The following is a 20192-nucleotide window of genomic DNA, read 5'->3' on the forward strand; positions in this document are numbered from 1 at the left end:
ATATCAACCTACCTTAATACTAAAAATGAAACAAATTACTTTAAAAGCTACATCAAAAACATATCATAAAATTAACTTAGTGATATTAATCTGTCATTCTGGCAGACCCCCGCCAACGCTCAGAACTTAGAAAAATGATGCATATCAATGAACTCATTTATTAGTGAGCCAATCGATACTTACTGTACTTATCAGCTCTGTTAACCATTAAACCACCTTTTTTATGTTTCAAATTTCTCGTTATTATGTTCTAGTAATTTTCTCAGTTCATGTAAATAGCTAGATACTTACTGGTAATTTTCTTTTTCTCAATACTAGCCTGTTAGTCACCCAAGAAAATGACAGAATTCATTTTCTTTAGTCTATTATTCTTTACTATTTGTTAATTGTATAATAAGTGTTTTCACGCTAAAATTATATTAAGTCATTTTTATAGTATAAATAATCAGTGTATAGCGTTCTCTTAATGAGTTAAGTTAGGTTGGATTAACTAATTTAAAAATTGTAAGGAAAAATGACTTGTTAAGGACATAATGTCTTTATATTTCTAAGTAAAAATTGAAAATAAATATTATATAGAAAAACCAACAGTACATAAGAGGGCAACCATCTAAAAACTTCAATTTATTAAATTTATTATTTATTAACCACAGATATGCATTATTATCTATATCTGTGCTATTGAATGTTTTATATCATTTATGATATTATGCAATAAATATTTATTTCTTTAAATATTTTGATTTTGTTTATTTCAGATTTATTATTAAAATAATTTTAAAAAAAGAGTATGTTAACAGCTAACTTTTGACGTAAATATACATAGCCCGTTGGTAATTTGAGTTTGAGACCGCTGATTTATGCAAATATTATTATAGCATCTAATAATGAATTGTTATTATTAATTCTACTGATTACTAGACTAGAACTAGTGCTTGGTATATGATTCTAATTTTCTTAATTTCTAGTAAAATAGCTAAATTTTTAAAAGTATAGATTATTTTCTTGTTTTATGGGATCATACCATTTAAGGCTATAAGGTTATAGCACATTTAAATGCTAAGATGTTTAGTATTTACAAGATTTTAATAATTTTACTGAAGTTTGACATGTACACGATTTTAGATTTAAGCATTCATTTTCATGAATACATAGGCTACTAGGTGAGTGTGTAACTAAAACTATAGCTCAGTTTGAAATGAAAATATCAATAAAAGCCAAAGATGGTTCAGAAAATATTCTTAAATTTAAGTTTTACAATAAGCAAAATGTGAATTGAATCTAATATTAAAGGGAACAACATAAAATTGATTGTATTGAGTGCAAATTTGCTATGTTGTATATTAGTAAGATGGAGACAATACATACATGTACGTCCTCTTAAGTTAGAAGTTATTTAAAAAAAAAAATAAATTCATACATAGTTTAGTTAAAAGTAGTTTAAAATGTTTACTTTTATACCTATAAGTAAATATTAATTTACCTCAATACAGAATAAAATAGTTGATAACTAATACAAGTCAATAATATGATTTTTCTTATACCATTCAGTCATTTGCTCAAAACATTTTAATAAAATATTTTATTATTAAATTCATTATTATTTAAGAACATAAGAATAAGAATGCATATATAAAATAATTGTCTATTTCAAAAACGACTAATAAAAAAAATACAAAAAAGACACAAAAGAAAATCATAATTTTTAAAATACAATATTAATATTCACAAACTGCAAACACTTACACTGTTGGATAAATCTACTTTTCCTTTTAATGTCTTTTTTTGAAGTCTCTGCAACCAATTTTTTTATTTATTTTCAATTAAAATTGTATTCAAATCAACATTAAACGAACATTTACCTTGTTAAATATGTTTGCCATTATTTTATTTGTTTTATACTCTTCTTTTCGTTTTATTTCGACCTTTTTATGTTTGACTTCAGGACACTTGCTATATTTATTTTCAGTCAACTTTCTCATTTCACTTTGACTCATTATACGCTTAACAGCTAAAAAAAATTAATAATTATATTTCTTGTTGAAATAAAGCTAATATAAATTACCTAATGGATTTGGTGGAATCTTATTTTCATTATTATTTGTTATCAGCATATCTCTTTTTAATTGTTTGCGCTTGTCTCTTAAACTTGCTAAGTTAGATAAAATATTTTGCCTCTCATTTGCTCGACAAATGTAATCAGGACGATTTATCATTAAATATTCCTATAAATTAAAAATGTATCTATATACTATACAATTATTATAGTATTATAAATGTTTATTTATTTAAATATTGGCTAAAAAAAAATATTTGTATTTGTAATTGTAATTGATTACAATTAAATTTAAATTAATTCATCTGAATATTTTCAAAAGTGATATGTACTTATGATAGATATTCTATAAATAGCTTAAAACTATTAAATAAGTAATTTCCAGCTAGAGAAAGTGAAGTTATCAAGATCAATAATTCCACTGTATAATTTGAGGATGCACAACAACATTGGTGCATACCCTAACTGTACAGAGTTTATATACTTATTATTATAACTGTTAATAAATGATTGTCAAATAATTTAAATTTGTCAAGTACCTGTAAGCTAGATTTAGGTTTGAATGGGATTTTATTTGTTTGACATGCTACTGACACTGAATGATTGTGTTGTTTGATTTGATCATTACCCTAAGAAACGAAAAAATGTATTTATTAACTTATTTTAACATATTTATTATTGATAAGTCCATACAGCATCCATTTCTTTTGAAAATCTTGAGGTAGGCTTAAATATTATATCATAACTTATAGAACTTTGTCTGCTGATTGGTTTTAATTGGCATTCAGCTGTATAAAATACACCTGAATGAAATTTTTCTTTTCTATTAGTTTTCAATTTTGTCTCAATAATTGAATCAGTTTGAGACCATGCAGTTTTAAATTTATTAATGTTTTGGTTTTGTTTCTCTTTAATGCAATGAAGAGTTTTCTCACAACATTTTTTCAAAGAGTTAGGTTCATCTACTAAAATTCCTTTTTTATAGTGAACATGGTCACAGATTGTAGCTGAAGATTCATTATCAGTTTCAATAGATCTCGACGTTACTGACACTGGTTTGGAAGAAATAGTTGAATCTGTATAAGTCGAAGTAGTAACATCAGAACTTGAATTCGAAATTGGAAGTCTTTTTCTGTAAAATTAGAAAAATTACTTAAATATGATCTAAGATAAACTACCATAATCTATACTTGGCAAATTTTATAACAATAAATAATAAATATTTTACTATCTTAAAAATAAATTAAATAATCAATCTAGTCATTGCAAAAAAATATTTTTACTGTTACAAACTTATAACTTTTAGATTCTGAACAATGAATATATTAAATGTACAAAGTATTTTTTGTTTTGTATGATATGTATATTGTATACATATATTGTGTAAATATAAGTTACTATACAAAAAAAAATGTTTCAAAATTCAATCTCATTATTTTTTCTAGGAGAAGTTGAGCTTAGTTAATAATTTTAGGAGGTCAATTTTAAAAATTCTTAGTATTTTTCTTAATAATTAAGGGGGAAACTGGTTATTTTTACAGAAAATGAACGATTGTAAGTACTTAAAATCTTAATCAAATGTTTATACTACAATCCACTCTAAATGGTATAATTTTCAAAATGCTTGACTCTTTAAGTTACTTATGTACATTTAATATTTTAATTTTTCTTATTCTTTCTCTAAATGTTTATAAAAAAAATTTGCTGGATTAAAAAACTTAATAATTTAATAAAATATTCATCATAAGTTTTAATTGGTGAAATTAAAAAACTAAGTTAAGCATAATTCCATTAGTATATTTTAAGAATGTCTAGAATTTAAATTTCAAAAAAAGCTGGTCATCGAGCAAAAATTTACTTAATAATGAACTTAGTGGTATTTCTAATTATTATTATACTTTTACAATTAAAAAACTATAATTATTTATAATATAATATGTAAGATTTCTAACCTTAACTTAGCTTTACTATTTGTTTGTTTTTGCTTATATGTATTCCAATTTTTTTTCAGTTCTTCGTGGGTATTCAATAACCTGTTAAAAATATAATTATAATTATTTTAAAGTTCAAATAATATTAAGAGGATGCTACTTGTATGAGTTGTCACTGTTTTATATATATATAACATAGCAAATTATAGTTCGGAAAAATTAACTTCAATAATAATTTTTAAGTTATAATATTTTATATAGCTGTAATTCACTTTAAAATGGCATCAATAAAAATCTATGTGATAGCCTAGATAATATTCTTATCTTAAGTTTGACAATATGTAAAGTTACTCTAATAATAAAGCTAACAACATAAAATGGTCAATGGATGCTGCAGAACTCAAATTTGATATGTTGTAAGTATATATGGATGTAAGAAGGAGACATCATATATAGATGTGGCATCCTCTTAAGTAGCAAATACAAAACATAATACAAGATAATTTTATATGAATCAAATTTAACTGATTTACTTAAAAAAAATTATATATTTTATATTTCATTATGGTTTTTCATAAGTGTATAAATTAATATTATAACCAATATAATATAGATAATAATTTATTCATTTCACAGGTTTTCAATTACTTAGAAAAATGTATTTACATAAGCATAGTCTAAATATTTTTATTTCTAAATATATTGTTTTAAATAAACAGTTTGTATGACGAGACAATAGAGGGGACGGAGTGGTCGAGTGTTCTAAGGCGTCGGTTGCAATGTGCACTGTTGCCAATTCGAATCTTAGTCACGGGTGGCACCTCTCTTCGGGCAGTCACGGTGTCTGAAGAGAGAGACCACCATCCCCCATCCCAGGCATGGCAGAAACCTATAGGTGCCAAAATAGAAATTTTGCCAAATAGGCGTCCGAACTAGGCTTTCGTAAATATACACCATACGATATAATAATGAGGCAATTAATAATTAAATGTATGAGTAAAAAATAACGTTTATTATATTTTACTATATTTTTAACCAGTGTTTCTAAAATTTTTTTATCCGTGAAACCCTTTTTAGTGTCCACTTTTATCTGGGAACCCCTATGTTTTTTTTAAATTTTAGCTATTTTTATTTAGTTTTCAACAATAAGTTACTACAGTTCAATAATTAGAATCCTTGCTCTGTTTCAATATTTCTAATGCGTAAAACATTTTTTTCCTGCTAGCTACTTTTAATCTCTAAAGTTAGATATTTAAAAGTAATTTTCTTATACATTTTAAAAAAAGCGCTTAAGTTTTATGGAACCCTGAACTAATCTACCCAGAACACAGTTTAAGAAACTCTTTTTAAAATAAATATTTATTCAGTATAAATTTTTTTATGAACACCAAAACATATTTTGTTGGTAAAATTGTAAAATGTATGGACAGGTGACATTGCTAAATGCTAGCATATAAACGCTAACTTTCTGTCATTTAATAAGTAGATTTGATCAAATATACTTATTATGTTGGTAACTGTAAAGATTTTAAATTGTTTTAATAAGTATAATTTTTAAAAAGGGTTAAATTTCAACTTTCAATAAGTTACAAATTACTAATTTTTTAATTACTCATAAGATAAAATAAAATAAATCAGCTTTTTGCATAATGGAATAATAGAATAATCTAAATATTTACAATTGTATTGATTTCTAAAAAATTATAATATTATCGTTTAGTACTAGTAAAGTAGTAAACTAAAAACAAACTTTTTCAAATTATTTAAATGAGATATTTGACTGTTGATCCAAAGCATTTGATTTTCTCTTTCAGTTTTCATATAATTTGTTTGAAACCAAAGCATTTGTTTATTAAAATCCTTATTAACATCTTTGTAATTTGTTTTACCTATTAAAAAACATTTAATTATTTTCATTTATTGTAGGAAAATATTTGTTTCTTAATAATAAAACTTACTACGTGTATTCTTTGAAATTGATTCTAAGTCTGCATTCTTTTTTGTAGATACTGATGGTTTTAAATTTTCATTTTTACTTGAGTTTGTTAAAGTATCTTGAATTGTACATTGCACACTTTGATCCTTTTGTTTCTGTAACTTCATGATATAAGTAAAATTAAAATGAACCAAAAAGTTTATTATGTATTTTATTATTAACACGGAAATTAACTATTATAATAACACTGTAGTCTGTAATATTAGTTTATTTTGAATCCTTTTCCCAAAATGTAGTTATCTAGATGCTAAAAGATAGCATGCTATCTAGAAAACTTTGATAACAATTTATTTTTATTTATAGATTTTTATCTTTATTTGTTTTAACCTGTAGTTCAAATTAAAATGTTGACTTGGTTATTTTATTATTTTTACAAAGAGTGTTCAATTAATTAATGAGTAGTTTTTAAGAAATATTTTTACTTTATAATATTACTGTTAACATAAATGCAGTTTAATACCCAAGTTTATTTTATAAAGTTTTTTCATCTATTTTATGAGACTAAATCTGAAAATATTATCTCTTTTTACATAGAAAGTAAACTAATAGAACTGTAAAATTAATTTTTGTTTTTCAAAAATTTAGGTAATTTGAAAAATTATTTTAAAAATCAATTTCTCTTTAATTATTATGTTTTAAATAATGCTGAATATGGCAAAAGAATTATATTTTATAGTTTTTACGCAGTGCTTAATGTTTTGGGTTTTACAAAAAAAAAAGAAATAATTAATTTTTTAATAACTTATGGTATATATTTTGGTTTTTATCTTAAATGAAAACTAATTTCCTTATACATTAAGAATTTATATGCTAAATATGATGGAATTATCAAATATTGACCATCATATTTATTTTCAAAGTTACTTTAGTACTAACATAAAGTATAAAAACATAAATAATTATTATACAACTCAAATATTAAAATTTTAAAAATTTATTATACACTTACATTTGTCGATGTATACAATTTTTTTACTTTACATTTTTGTAAATTGATATGCCGCCCAGAGTCCAAAGAAGATTCATCATATTTGGAATCGACATCGTCACCATACCGTGATGAGGTTATTGGTGATGTAAATGTAATTGTGCTGGAATGATTATCTAAAAACTTCCATTTATAAGACAAATGTTAGGTTATTACTTATCAATTATTTTACTTGTTGGATTATTGACAATTGTATTAGCAGTATTAGATGTTTGAGAAGTAAAATCTTGTCTGATGGGAGTATGAGGAGTATGATCAGTATCTGATAGACTTTTTAATGAAGAACTGTTATCTTTGTCTTTCTGAACATAATTTTTTAGAAAACTCTCAATAATTTCTTTAAAAATCTCTTTTCTTTGAAATTCGTTTGTTAAACCATTTTGTTTCATTGCCTCAACCAGCATCTTAGTGCTTTGTTTAATTTCTTTATCTGAGTAGTCTTCTTGTTCATCATTTCTAGTATTATAATATGAATTACCTGGTAAATATTCAAAGCTATTTACTCGATCTGTAGTATTATTTGTTGAATTATGAAATTCTTTTGCCACCCAAGATCCAGCAGTATCAGCACTTCCCAAGGTACTATTAGACTCTTTACTACTCTCTGTTGATTTTTGTTCTTTGTTGGAGCTAATACTTAATTTCTCAAACCTTTTTTCTTGTTGATTGAAAATTAAACTGACATTTTTTTCATTTGATTTATTAGAACACTTTGTTTTTAAAGACTCTAATTTATGAACTACTGTTGATACTGAAAGTGAAGAAGCCATTGGTGATCGACATTTTGGTAGAGTACCACTTTTCTCAGCTGTACATTTTAATACATCTAACGACGTAGATTTCTTTCCTCTAGATAATTCTATTTCATTTAGATTAATCAATGAATTACTTTTGGTTTTAGTATAGATTCTTCGATTTTGACAATCAATCGGGGTCGAATTAGTATTATAGACGAGGCTACTCACAGCAATTCTTTCAATTGTGCTCATATCTTGACTCTGGTGTTGGGGTGTAATATCATACCCCACATCGGCTCCACTATCCCATTCAAGTGGTCTTGTTGAGCAAACACTAGAAGGAGAAGAAGCATTCAATTGTTTTGGAACTTCCAGTAAGCTATGATCACTGTCCGTGAGATACATGTCATGTTGAGACGGATCATAGGTGGTTGTATCATCAACATTCATAGTGTTTATTACTACATTGTTTGTTAAAGATATCGTCAATGCTAAATTATCACCATTTGCGATTGCCTTTTCGTCGTCAGTATTATCAATACTGCACGGCGAGATGGTTATGTCTGATATAATACTTTCAAAATCTGATGGATCCGACATTTTTAAAAAAAATTTAAAAACGTCCAAGTAAAGATTTTATTTAACCACGAATATTTTTAATTTTCACCCATTATAACACTATAAAGTCACTACTTAATACTAACTAAATACATATTTAAAACTATCAATTGTTAACTATTGAACTGCTATGTTTAATTATTGTTCTAAGTTCCAAGTTCCACTATTTTAACTTTTAAAGTGCTCTTAACTCTTAACCGTCGTTAATTTGTGTATTATTTTTCAAACAAAGATAATAAGAATGATAAGACTTGTTTACGCCATGAACCAAGAAGATAATATGGACTAAATGGACTGGAAATTAAATCTGGCCCTTAGATCATATATGATCTAAGATTTGGCCGTTATCAAAGGAGCTTAACTGCTAAACTGACTAGGTTACTACTTACTAGAGTACTAGACCTATTCTTTTCTGTGCTATAAGCCATAAGGTATCAGTCTTGTTTATGACAATTTTTTTTATAAATGTCGATAAAAAATAATCTGCTGGATAAACATTCTTTAAAATGTTATTCAAATCATACAATAGTTGTTCTTAATGTTTCTAAGCTGTATACAAATATAAAAATACATATATAAAAATGTTTTATATGAATTTAAGTCAAAATCGTATAAAAAATAAACTATTTTGTAGTTAGAAATTGGTTCAAAAAAACTTTTCTTTTTATACCTAAGGTATGAAAATTGAATACTAATAACTTATTAATTACAGATTAAATGCATTCTAAATGTCAAAAATACTCCAAAATATATAAAAATGCAAAAAATCCCATAAAACAATTGTCAATTTTGTAGTAACAGCGGATAGAGTAGGTACGTACCTACTTAAAACGTATTTGATACAGACTACAGACTATAGCTTAGAAAGCATCGTAGGTATATGAGTGTAACATTTCAAAAATAAAAATATGCTACTCGTAGTACGAGCTCAATGAAGATCTATTTCTATATTCTATGTTACATTGAATTTGTCATTTGTAACTGTACTACACTAAACACTTGATACATTTATAAACGTTTTTCGAGTTTTCGACAAAGTCTGATATGAATACAAATTACTTTTTAAGCTAAAAAATGTTATCCTTTCCCTTATTCCTTTGAATCAAATCTTACCTAACAGCCTTAACTAACAGACACTTCTAAACTTCCAAGTTCAGTAAAGCTCTTCAACTTCAAAAATGTCCATAAAATTACCTAATGTGTCCCAGTTGTTTCAAAAAGAATTATTTTATCTCCCATGACGACTGTTTAATACCTACTAGTTTTTGCTGTTGGTTAACCACACTAGCCCATATTATGCAGTAAGCCAGAAAATTAATTTTGCTGCAGAATTGCAGATTATATCGGTGATAAAGACGATAAAGTCATGATTTCAATTGATGAAAATCAAATATTATACTAAATGAAAAATGAATTAATCCACATGTGGTTTACACTCAAATAATCTGTATATATTATGTCAACAGTCCAATTGTTATATTAAATAACTTCCCGATTACTACGTCCAGGTCCAATACAGTTAAGTATTTAAGACTTAACCTAAATAGACAACTGATGTAGAAATTGGAGTTAACCTATTCGAATTAAAAAATTGGTTTATAAATGTATTGTTTAGTTCTCTTTTATCCAAAAATTAAAGTGCATGGTATTTATTAATCTAATAAGTTATAACCAAATCACTAATTTATAAAATTCTCCTTAAGATGCGTTTTGATGACTACAGATTTGAGGCACGAAAAAAAATCTAGATAGTACAAATAAAATACAAGTAAATCTAAATATACATTGACTAGGTCTAATAATTCGTAATAGATCTTATCCTGCATAATATCAAAATTAAAATTATTGATGAAAAAGTATAACATCACATACCTACTTTAAACACGCGTTCATAAACGTTTTCAAACAATTTAAACAGCTGCAGCTACTAGTTAGGTAGATACCTACTAAGTTAAGTTGTTATGATAAAGTGTAGCTTAGAAAATAATTTGAAAATCGAAAAAAATTACACGCGTTTCCCAATGAATAATTAGGTACTAATAAATGTTTCAATTTCAAATAATACTGTAAAAAAGAAAATTATAAAATACAAATAATTATCATTTTGTAGATAACTCATTAATAATTCTTTTTTAAAATGTAGATTACATAAATTTAAAAAATGTTTGTGTAAAAATCGCATAGTAGAAATGTAATTAATTTATGACACTGTGTCTAAATAATGAAAAATATATTTTATTGTCACAGAAATATTGAATTCCTTACCAGAACTCGATTGATTGTCATTACTTAGGATATCATTTGTTTCTTTACTAAAATAAAGTCGATCGCTGAAAGAAATGTAGCTATGCAAAAGAAGAAGGCAACACGGTTAACTACAAAAAAATCACTTAAATTTAATATTTGGTAATATAAACATCAACTAATGAAAAGGATGTTATATTGTTGTGTTTAAAAATTAAATTTAGTTATAGATTTTATTTTATAACCTTGTATTATGTTATAAAAAATAATGGCATCTGTCAAAAAAGGAAATTAAAGAGGACACCATAAAGAAAAATTCAAATTTACCATTGATTTACACATAAAAAAATAATTTTATTTGTAAAAATAATAAAAATATATTGTTTACTTAATGTACTCATGAAATTGTATTATACTAATTAAAATAATTAAAATAGTCAATATTTGAATATTGTTTTTTTTTTTTTTTTTTTTTTGTATTGGACGATAATAACAAATTTTAGTAAAAACATCAAGTTAAAAGACTAAGAAGTAAAATAGTAATGAATCATAAAAAACGGTATTATCTTTTATCAATTTTCAAGTTTTGGCATAAACCAAATAAGTTTGACATGAAACACCATAAACTATTATACAAATATTGATAATTATATTATAATATGAAGGTGAAAATTCAGTAACCATTCCAAACTTTTGAGGCATGATAAAATATATTAGCCAAATTATTAATTTTATTGTATTAAATTATCATAAAAAAATTAGCTGTACAATACATTTTCTTATTTAGTTTAAAATATATATAAATACACATTATCATTAGATACATCACAATTTCGGTAGAGAATCAGGCGGTTTAGGTTCATTGTTGTCAGTTCTATCTCTTTTATGTCGTTTTTCTTTTTTGTATTGTGCTTTTTTAATAAATTTCTCCCAATTTCTGTGATTAAGTTTGGAAAAATCATCAATTTTAGCAATTTCATATAAATACACAGACAAATGTAATAATTCTTTGTCCATTTCCCAATTTAGATGGGCTTCTCTAAATGGACGAATCTTCAGACCGTTTTTTGGATTCATCAAAAAATTTCGACGAATATCATCAAACATAATTGTATTATGTTTATTATAGTTTTCTGGAAACTTACCCCATATTACACCTAATGGTTTTACCTTTGATAGTATAAAAAATATACAAGTTAAAAAAATATTAACTTTAATAATATAAATTATAATCAAACTTACAGAAACCACTCCATATTTAGGAGTATGTACAGTAATCATTGCAGCATTATCTAAGTAGAACATTATTTTGTACGCAGCATTGTTGGCTACATTTAAAACAGCCATTTTACGTTCTATCCAACGCATATCAGTTGCTGACCAAATAACAATATCATAATGCTATATAAATCAAAATACTATTAATTTCCTAATAAGAAATTAAAAAACAGTAAAAACAAAAGAATTTACTTCATATGCAGATTCTAAAAAATCATGTAAATATGGTCTCATAAGTTCTATTCCACTTTCTGCTGCTGATCTATGATCAAACAGGGTATAATCAATATCAAGTACCAAAAGTTTTTTACCAGGTCTGGGATCATTGAGCATTTTAATCTATTAAAATATAAAATTATTTATCAAACATTTCAAAAATATTTACTAAAAAAAATTAAAATTACCTCATAATTATCAACCCTATTTTGAACTTTAGCTAAATGTATTTCCATTTTATCAACACGTTCTTCATCAAATTCTTCTGAATCATAGCTTTTACATTTTCTACCTTTTTCTCTTTTAGGTGGAACTACACTAGCTTCTGCAATGTCTTCTTCTTTTGAACCAACCATCATAATTTTAGTACCTGACTTAATATTTATTGCATTCAATAAACATTCATCTGGAGCCATTTTACCTAAGACAAATTTATATTGGAAATCATTAAAGTTAAAGAATAATAATGAGTTATAACTAAAGTGCAAATTTTTAGGTTCAAAATAACTTGATTTATAATGCTAATATGCAATAAAAAAACCTAAAAATATTCTACTTATATTCTTTTAAAAATGAAAAAAGAATTGTTTTTTATGTAAAAATATTCAATAAATATCAAATTACAATATAATATGCAAATTATTTTTATTTTTTACAAGAAGATTTGTATTTTGTAACATAGAATATATTAAATAAATATACATGTTACACTAAAATAGTAACATATTCCTATATAATAATTGAGGTCTGGAACTAAGTTGAGTGTTGCCACTTTTGACTAATAATGATATATTTGTTTTCGTATTATCTTTAATACCTTAGATAAATTTAATAAAAACATATTTTTTTTAAATAATCTATTTTTTATTGTAGGAGTGAATGTTGATACTAGCAACAGGTGTTAATTGTGATTTGTGTGAAATATTATTTTTAGGATAAAAGCTACTAAATATTTATTATTTTTTTTTTTTATCTCAAAGCTGATAGAAATATTTACTGTCCATCATTGTGTGACTAAAGAGAGATAGATAGAAAGAGAGAGAGAGAGAATCAGAGGTCAGTAAATTTCATTTAAAATTCAAACTGTTTCAAGACATCAAGAACAATACTGTTTGGATAGTGTGTAAGCACTTAATTTCAATATTGATTGCTTTAAACTTCAAGGCAGGATTTTTTAACAAGTGATAACAAACATAAAGTTTGTTATTATTAAAATTAAATATTTAGTTTATTTCATATTAGCCAGTTTTATAAATATTAACTGTCATATTTTATAATCAAAGCAAAAAAATAATAATTGCTTACATATTTTTTTTTTTTTACTTTTGAGTATTAATTGCTTTTATTTTCATAATTATATAATTCCTAATAGAAGTCTCCATACATAATTAAAAAAAAGATTAGAAAAATTAGTTCATAAACATTTTAAAATGTGTAGAAAGTACTTTGATATAAAAAGGTCGAAAACAGATACTTTAAATTAAAGGTTGAAATTGTTTGAATTGAATTCAATTTTGAAATTAAGATGGTTTTGATTTTGAGAATGTATTTTGAAATCATTAGGCATTAAAATTGCTTTTTGAAAAATTTAGCTTGTTTTGAGAATTATTTTTACAATATCATCAAAACTAAATTCATACATACATAGTATTCTGCTTATATGAGAAATCAATAATTATTTTAAGATTTTGTTTTTTAAATTCTTTGGTTTCAGTTACAATAATTTTAGTATTGAAAAATAAAAGCATAGAAGTCATCACTGGATAATAGTTTTTAAAAACACTTTTCTTTTAGCCCTTCTTTATATATTATAATAACTAATTATATTGCAGGCACTTTGAAATTATCATAAAAAAATAACAAGATCTTATTATTACCACTTAGTATAAGTACCTACCTATAAAATGTTTATACTAATACTATACACTGTCAGCAACTGCATACGTATAATTATATTATATTATAGGTGCATATCAATTTATTGATGATAACTGCATACTTAAAAAAACTTTAATTTTTAATTTTTTCTTTTCTACCTAAGGAATCTTGAAATTGCACAAAAAAAACAATTTCCTTTATTTCAAATGACATAAAACCTACCTAATAAAAAATAAATACTAATATATATATATATATAGAGAGGGAGTATTTTCTTACTTAAAAGTTATTGCTAGAATAATCAACAAGAAATTGTTCATGTCTTTAATAAGTAACAATCACATATACATAAGAATAATAATATATTGAATATATTCGACATCATTGAAGAAAATAAATACTTAAATGTTTATACATCTAACAAATTTTTTTGATAAGAAAATTAAACACATATTTACCTGAAATTCTTAAGTTTATAAGTTTTTGTCTTTCTGGTCGTACGCCAGTACATTTAAATATCTCTTCTTTCAACGTTCTCACATCACTGTTTGTATTCAAATTTTTTACATCGTAATCATTACCATTCCATTTAATTACAATGTCTAACACACTGATTGAAGATTGCTCTTCGCATTCCATATTTTTGGCTAGAGAGTCCAACGATGTGGCGAGCATTTGAAAATTATAGTCTGCGTAATTTTTTTGAGAGAACTAATTTTATGATTTCAAATCATTTTAATAAAATATACCCGCTGTCGAAAGAGGTTCTACGACGAATACAAAACCACAACAAAATATTATGTATAACTTATAAGTACAACACAAATACACAATAAATCTGAATTTTGTTATGGTGATTTGTGATAACTTCATTACAATATTCAGAAAGATTGCTGCAGGTAGGTACACAAGATAGTGTACAGTGCAGGCATTAAGAGATATTAAGTGATATTTTTAAACTTAAATAAAAAAAGAAATTCGAATTGATAAGTTTGTCAAGAATTAAATAAATAGAATAAAATTATTATTATTATTTTTATATTCAAAATCAATGCGAATTTTGATTTAAAAATAATTATAAAATAAAATATTTCCATAATATACACGTATAATATAGTAGGATTCGTAAGTGGTGTCCACTGTCAATCGTTTTGATAAAGGCCTTGTACACTTATTACTCCTATTAAACAGCTGACTATATTATAGGCGAAAATCTCATGTTGCAGCATTCGACATCAACGATTTAGAAGTGAACCTGGTCTTTGATAGTTTCTTCGTGTTTTTTCTGAATTTCAAAATTTTGGATTGAAACTGATGACATTTGGTACGATGAACGCCCAACAAGCACATAAGGAACATGTGTTGGCTGTGTCGAGAGATTTTATTTCACAGCCGAGGCTGAGTAAGTATATACTACACATAATAATACCAATCAAATAAGGGCGTGTCTGTATCAAAAAATCTAAATTAAAATATTATAATCAATTTGTATTTTACATAAATCTCAATTATACGTTCGAATCAATCTTGGGATAATCAATTTGTACCTTTAAAATTAACTGTACCTGAATATTAAATTTTTTGGTGATCGACATTATGCATTGTAGTTGAATACAAATGATACTTCAATTAATAATCTTTTTTCAACCATTTAGTTTGTCTGCTCCTATATGATATTGAATCTAGAAACTAAATAATTTATTGTATACTATTTACCTAAAAAAGTATTACTTTTAATGATCAAATTTATTAATGATGTATTATGTTTGTATATAACCTATTACAAACTTGGATTATAGGTATACATTGTCTTGTTTAAAAATTAATTTATAAATGCCTCTGGTTTTAAATGAATTTGTTTTATCGCTGTTTTATGAGTATTTTATTAAAAAATTGATGTTTTAGAAAGATAATACACAGATCAATGTAAGAGCTTTTTTTAGTGGGCGTGGTTATTTACATTGATAATTGTTTTAATTGATGGTTATTAAATTTATTTTTAGCATATAAAACTGTTTCTGGTGTAAATGGACCTTTGGTGATCTTGGATGAAGTTAAATTCCCTAAGTATGCTGAAATTGTTCAATTGAGATTACATGATGGTACCCTACGATCTGGCCAAGTACTCGAGGTGTCTGGTTCTAAAGCTGTGGTTCAGGTATGTTTAATGTTTTGATTTAAATAAAAGTCTAGAGCAAATTGATAACTAAAAATTATGATTTTAGGTGTTTGAAGGTACATCGGGTATTGATGCTAAGCATACTCTTTGTGAGTTTACTGGAGATATTTTACGTACACCAGTGTCCGAAGATATGTTGGGACGTGTTTTCAATGGCAGTGGAAAACCAATAGATAAAGGACCTCCTATTTTGGCTGAAGATTATTTAGATATTCAAGGCCAACCGATCAATCCATATTCAAGAACATATCCTCAAGAAATGATTCAAACTGGTATTTCAGCTATTGATATTATGAACTCTATTGCTCGTGGACAAAAAATTCCAATATTTTCGGCTGCAGGTTTACCACATAATGAGGTATAATAAATATTTTATTGAATGCTTACTATTTAAATAAAATATTACTATTCACAATTTTTATATACTACTTAGATTGCTGCTCAAATTTGCAGACAAGCTGGTCTTGTTAAACAACCTGGTAAATCTGTTCTTGATGATCACGAAGACAATTTTGCCATAGTATTTGCTGCTATGGGTGTTAATATGGAAACTGCCAGATTCTTTAAACAAGATTTTGAGGTAAAATCATTGAACGTTTAAATATGTTTAAATTAAACATTATAAGTAATAATAATGAAATTAATTTAAAAAGTAGAAATAATTATAGAGACATCTATATGCATTTAGTTTTTGACAGTTATTTTATTCCACGATTAAAAAAAAAAAAATATATTGTTAATGTCAATCAGCAATTTAATATGATTAGTATGTAGAATGATTAAAATATGAAATAAACTGTATTAATACAATAAAAAAATGTGATTAGTTGAAATATATTGAAAACATAAATGTATTAGCTTAAAATTTTTATTGAGATGTGTATAAACTATATTTTAAGCTTAATATAAATTATTTTATGTCTTAGAAACTTATAATTCATAAATATCTATTCATCAACATAATTCTTTTTAATTATAATAATATTTAATTGTATATATATATATATTTTTTTTTTCAGGAAAATGGCTCAATGGAGAATGTTTGTTTGTTCTTGAATTTAGCTAATGATCCTACTATTGAACGTATCATTACACCACGTCTTGCTTTAACTGCTGCTGAATTTTTAGCTTATCAGTGTGAAAAGCATGTCCTAGTTATATTAACTGACATGAGTTCATATGCTGAAGCTTTAAGAGAAGTTTCTGCTGCTCGTGAAGAAGTACCTGGCCGTCGTGGTTTCCCTGGTTACATGTACACCGATTTAGCTACAATTTATGAACGGGCTGGACGTGTTGAAGGAAGAAATGGTTCTATCACACAAATACCTATTTTAACTATGCCTAACGATGGTAAAAGAAGAATTTATACATTTATTTGAAGCTATAGATTATAATTTATGTTTAAATTTAGATATTACTCATCCAATTCCTGATTTAACGGGATACATTACTGAAGGTCAAATATATGTTGACCGTCAATTGCACAATCGTCAAATATATCCACCAATTAATGTATTGCCATCTCTGAGTAGGTTGATGAAATCTGCTATTGGTGAAGGAATGACTCGCAAAGATCATTCTGATGTATCAAATCAGTTGGTAAGTTCACCATTTTCATACTTTTAACTGTAGTATTGAATTAATTTGATTATATTTCTACAAATTCTGTTATTTTTTTAGTATGCTTGTTATGCAATTGGTAAGGATGTACAAGCAATGAAAGCTGTTGTTGGAGAAGAAGCATTAACCCCAGATGATCTTCTATATCTTGAATTTTTAACTAAATTTGAAAAAAATTTCATTACTCAAGGTAAAAAGATTAACTTCAAATAAACCTTATTGATAATAATTATTATTATAATAATATACCACTTTCTTTCATTAGGTAATTATGAGAATCGTACAGTATTTGAATCTTTGGACATTGGGTGGCAGTTATTACGTATTTTCCCTAAGGAAATGTTAAAGAGAGTTCCAGCTGCTACGTTAGCTGAGTTTTACCCAAGAGATTCCCGTCCAAAATAAATTATTGCGTAAGTAAAAAATTACTGCATTTTTTTTATTTTTTTACAAATTTCTTTTAACCACTAATTATAAATTTGTATATTGTTGGCCTAATTTTAAAGTATTTAACTCAAAATTATTAACCTTTTCAAGAGAATCAATGATGTATTATAAATGATGCTATTAAAAAATATGTGTCTTGAAATGATTATTGACTAAACAAAACTGTATTAATATGACTAAAAAGAAAATGTAATAATATAATTTTTATTTTAAGCTTTACCGCCAACAATATGTATAATAACTTATGATATGGTGATTTAATTAATATTTAAAAAAATTAAATATGTTGCAGATGAATATTTTAACCGTAGATTATTCAAAATCTTCTATGTTCATTCTTCATTGGTTCACCTTGTACATTCCATTATGAATAAAAAATAACTACTGTATTTTTCAATATGGTAAACATATGTAGAAAATAGTTCAATTCCCATTTAATTAAAGTCATGTTAACATTTTAATAAGTAGTAATAGTATTTATTATTTTATTATAAAAATTATTGATTATTGATAGATATTATTGTCATATTTCAAAATGGGAATCCAAGTGTTTTAGATTATCAGCATAATAATTTGTAAGAGAATGATGTTAATTTCTTTGAGGTATTTTACCTTTTTATTTTCGTTGTTGTGAAATTATTATATTCTATTGATTAAAATTGGTTAAAAAAATTATATTTATTGTTATTGGTGATTTAAATTCATATGTATTTCAGTGATTACTTGGATAATATATGTGATGAATCTCCTCTAAAATAAGTTCTAAAATAGATACTTTAAATCACTGTTTTTGTCTAATTCTAATATTAAAATTAGAATTTTACATAGGTAGTTTAAATAGAAAATTATATTATACAAAACCATTCTAATTTTCAAATTCAAACTAATAAAAACCAATTTCATAAATAATTAAATATGTAAATTACTAAATATAACTAAGATAAGAATAATCATACTGATTATTATATTTTAAAAGTATTTTCAGCAATTTACTAAAGTTTTCATATTTTTTACTTTTACGTTACAATTAAGATAGAATAGTTGACCTTCAACCTATTAAGTGCATTAAAAGTTAGCTGATAAATTAAATAAATTTTACTGTATAAGAACATGATTTTAAGATACCTAGTAGAATAGATATCACTAATAATATTTTCTGTAACAAATATCTCACTAGTATATTTTACTACAGTAAAACTTCTATTTAACAAAATATTTTTTAGAACCAAATTTTAAATCTGTTAAACGAATTTTGTTTGTTGCCTATTAAGACTGTATTGTAATATGACAGAGTTTTATTGTTTTTTATAGCAATATTTTAAACTGCACGCAATAAAAGTCTTTTGAATGGAATTCAATTGACTTTATTGGTTAAGGGGAAATTATTACTATTTTATATTATACTGTACATACCGTATTCAAGTATTATACAAAAACTTATTAATACTATTGATTTTTAACTAGAAATACAGTTTTGTATTCTGTACAATATTATTGAAAAAAATGATAATAAATTTAATAAAAAAATGGTTTTGCTTTAAATATAAATTAACATGTATGCTTTAACTACATTTGAGATAAAACTGACAAATTGTTGAAATGTGACTGTATTAAAAAAAAATTAAAATTATTACTTGAAAAAGATTGGAGTTATTGATTATTTTAAAAATATTTCTTTCAATGCAATACAATCTAATGTGTGTCAATAATTGTTAATTCAATTGTATTTCAAGACTGTTCAATTATAATTAATACCTAATAAATTATTTCTCTATATTTTGTTTATAAATCATATCTAAGTATAAAAAAGATAATATCTAAAAATAGTTCTAGCCTTCATAATTTAACACTATATAGTTGTTATATAATTTAAAAAATAACATTTTACCAATTTTGACAAAAAACATACATTTCATAAAATCATGTTTACCAAATGTTAATATTTTCATTATTTCACTAAGTGCATAAAAAATTGATATATTTTTTGTTAAATTAGTGTCCAAT

At 24.9% G+C, this 20192-nt stretch overlaps 3 protein-coding genes across 4 annotated transcripts; 1 reads left to right on the top strand and 2 right to left on the bottom strand.

The window, feature by feature from the left end:
* Positions 1-1631: 1631 nt before the first annotated feature.
* Positions 1632-8941, bottom strand: LOC114123796 (centrosome-associated protein Alms1a-like). Of its 2 annotated transcripts, none has more exons than XM_027986889.2 (10): positions 7144-8941; positions 6933-7087; positions 5946-6078; positions 5738-5876; positions 4009-4089; positions 2750-3188; positions 2596-2685; positions 2066-2225; positions 1863-2011; positions 1632-1794 (listed from the first exon to the last, which is right to left on the bottom strand). In XM_027986889.2, exons 1-10 carry the CDS (start codon positions 8306-8308, stop codon positions 1726-1728), a joined length of 2580 nt encoding a protein of 859 aa, XP_027842690.2. In that variant the 5' UTR covers positions 8309-8941; the 3' UTR covers positions 1632-1725. The 2 variants fall into 2 exon arrangements, with proteins under 2 accessions (XP_027842690.2, XP_027842689.2); XM_027986888.2 differs by having other exon boundaries at positions 5946-6084; positions 7144-8932.
* A 2340-nt stretch (positions 8942-11281) lies between these two features.
* LOC114123806 (ubiquitin-like domain-containing CTD phosphatase 1) lies at positions 11282-14797 on the bottom strand. The gene is made up of 5 exons (XM_027986901.2): positions 14401-14797; positions 12253-12485; positions 12041-12187; positions 11813-11971; positions 11282-11740 (listed from the first exon to the last, which is right to left on the bottom strand). Exons 1-5 carry the CDS (start codon positions 14615-14617, stop codon positions 11396-11398), a joined length of 1101 nt encoding a protein of 366 aa, XP_027842702.2. The 5' UTR covers positions 14618-14797; the 3' UTR covers positions 11282-11395.
* Positions 14798-15149: 352 nt separating this feature from the next.
* Positions 15150-18863, top strand: LOC114123763 (V-type proton ATPase subunit B). The gene is made up of 9 exons (XM_027986841.2): positions 15150-15344; positions 15946-16100; positions 16168-16479; positions 16555-16701; positions 17141-17471; positions 17533-17720; positions 17802-17931; positions 18007-18154; positions 18481-18863. Exons 1-8 carry the CDS (start codon positions 15257-15259, stop codon positions 18144-18146), a joined length of 1491 nt encoding a protein of 496 aa, XP_027842642.1. The 5' UTR covers positions 15150-15256; the 3' UTR covers positions 18147-18154; positions 18481-18863.
* The last annotated feature ends 1329 nt before the right edge of the window (positions 18864-20192 follow it).

This window comes from Aphis gossypii, chromosome 3 (genome assembly GCF_020184175.1).
Source record: "Aphis gossypii isolate Hap1 chromosome 3, ASM2018417v2, whole genome shotgun sequence".
NCBI classification, from domain to species: domain Eukaryota; kingdom Metazoa; phylum Arthropoda; class Insecta; order Hemiptera; family Aphididae; genus Aphis; species Aphis gossypii.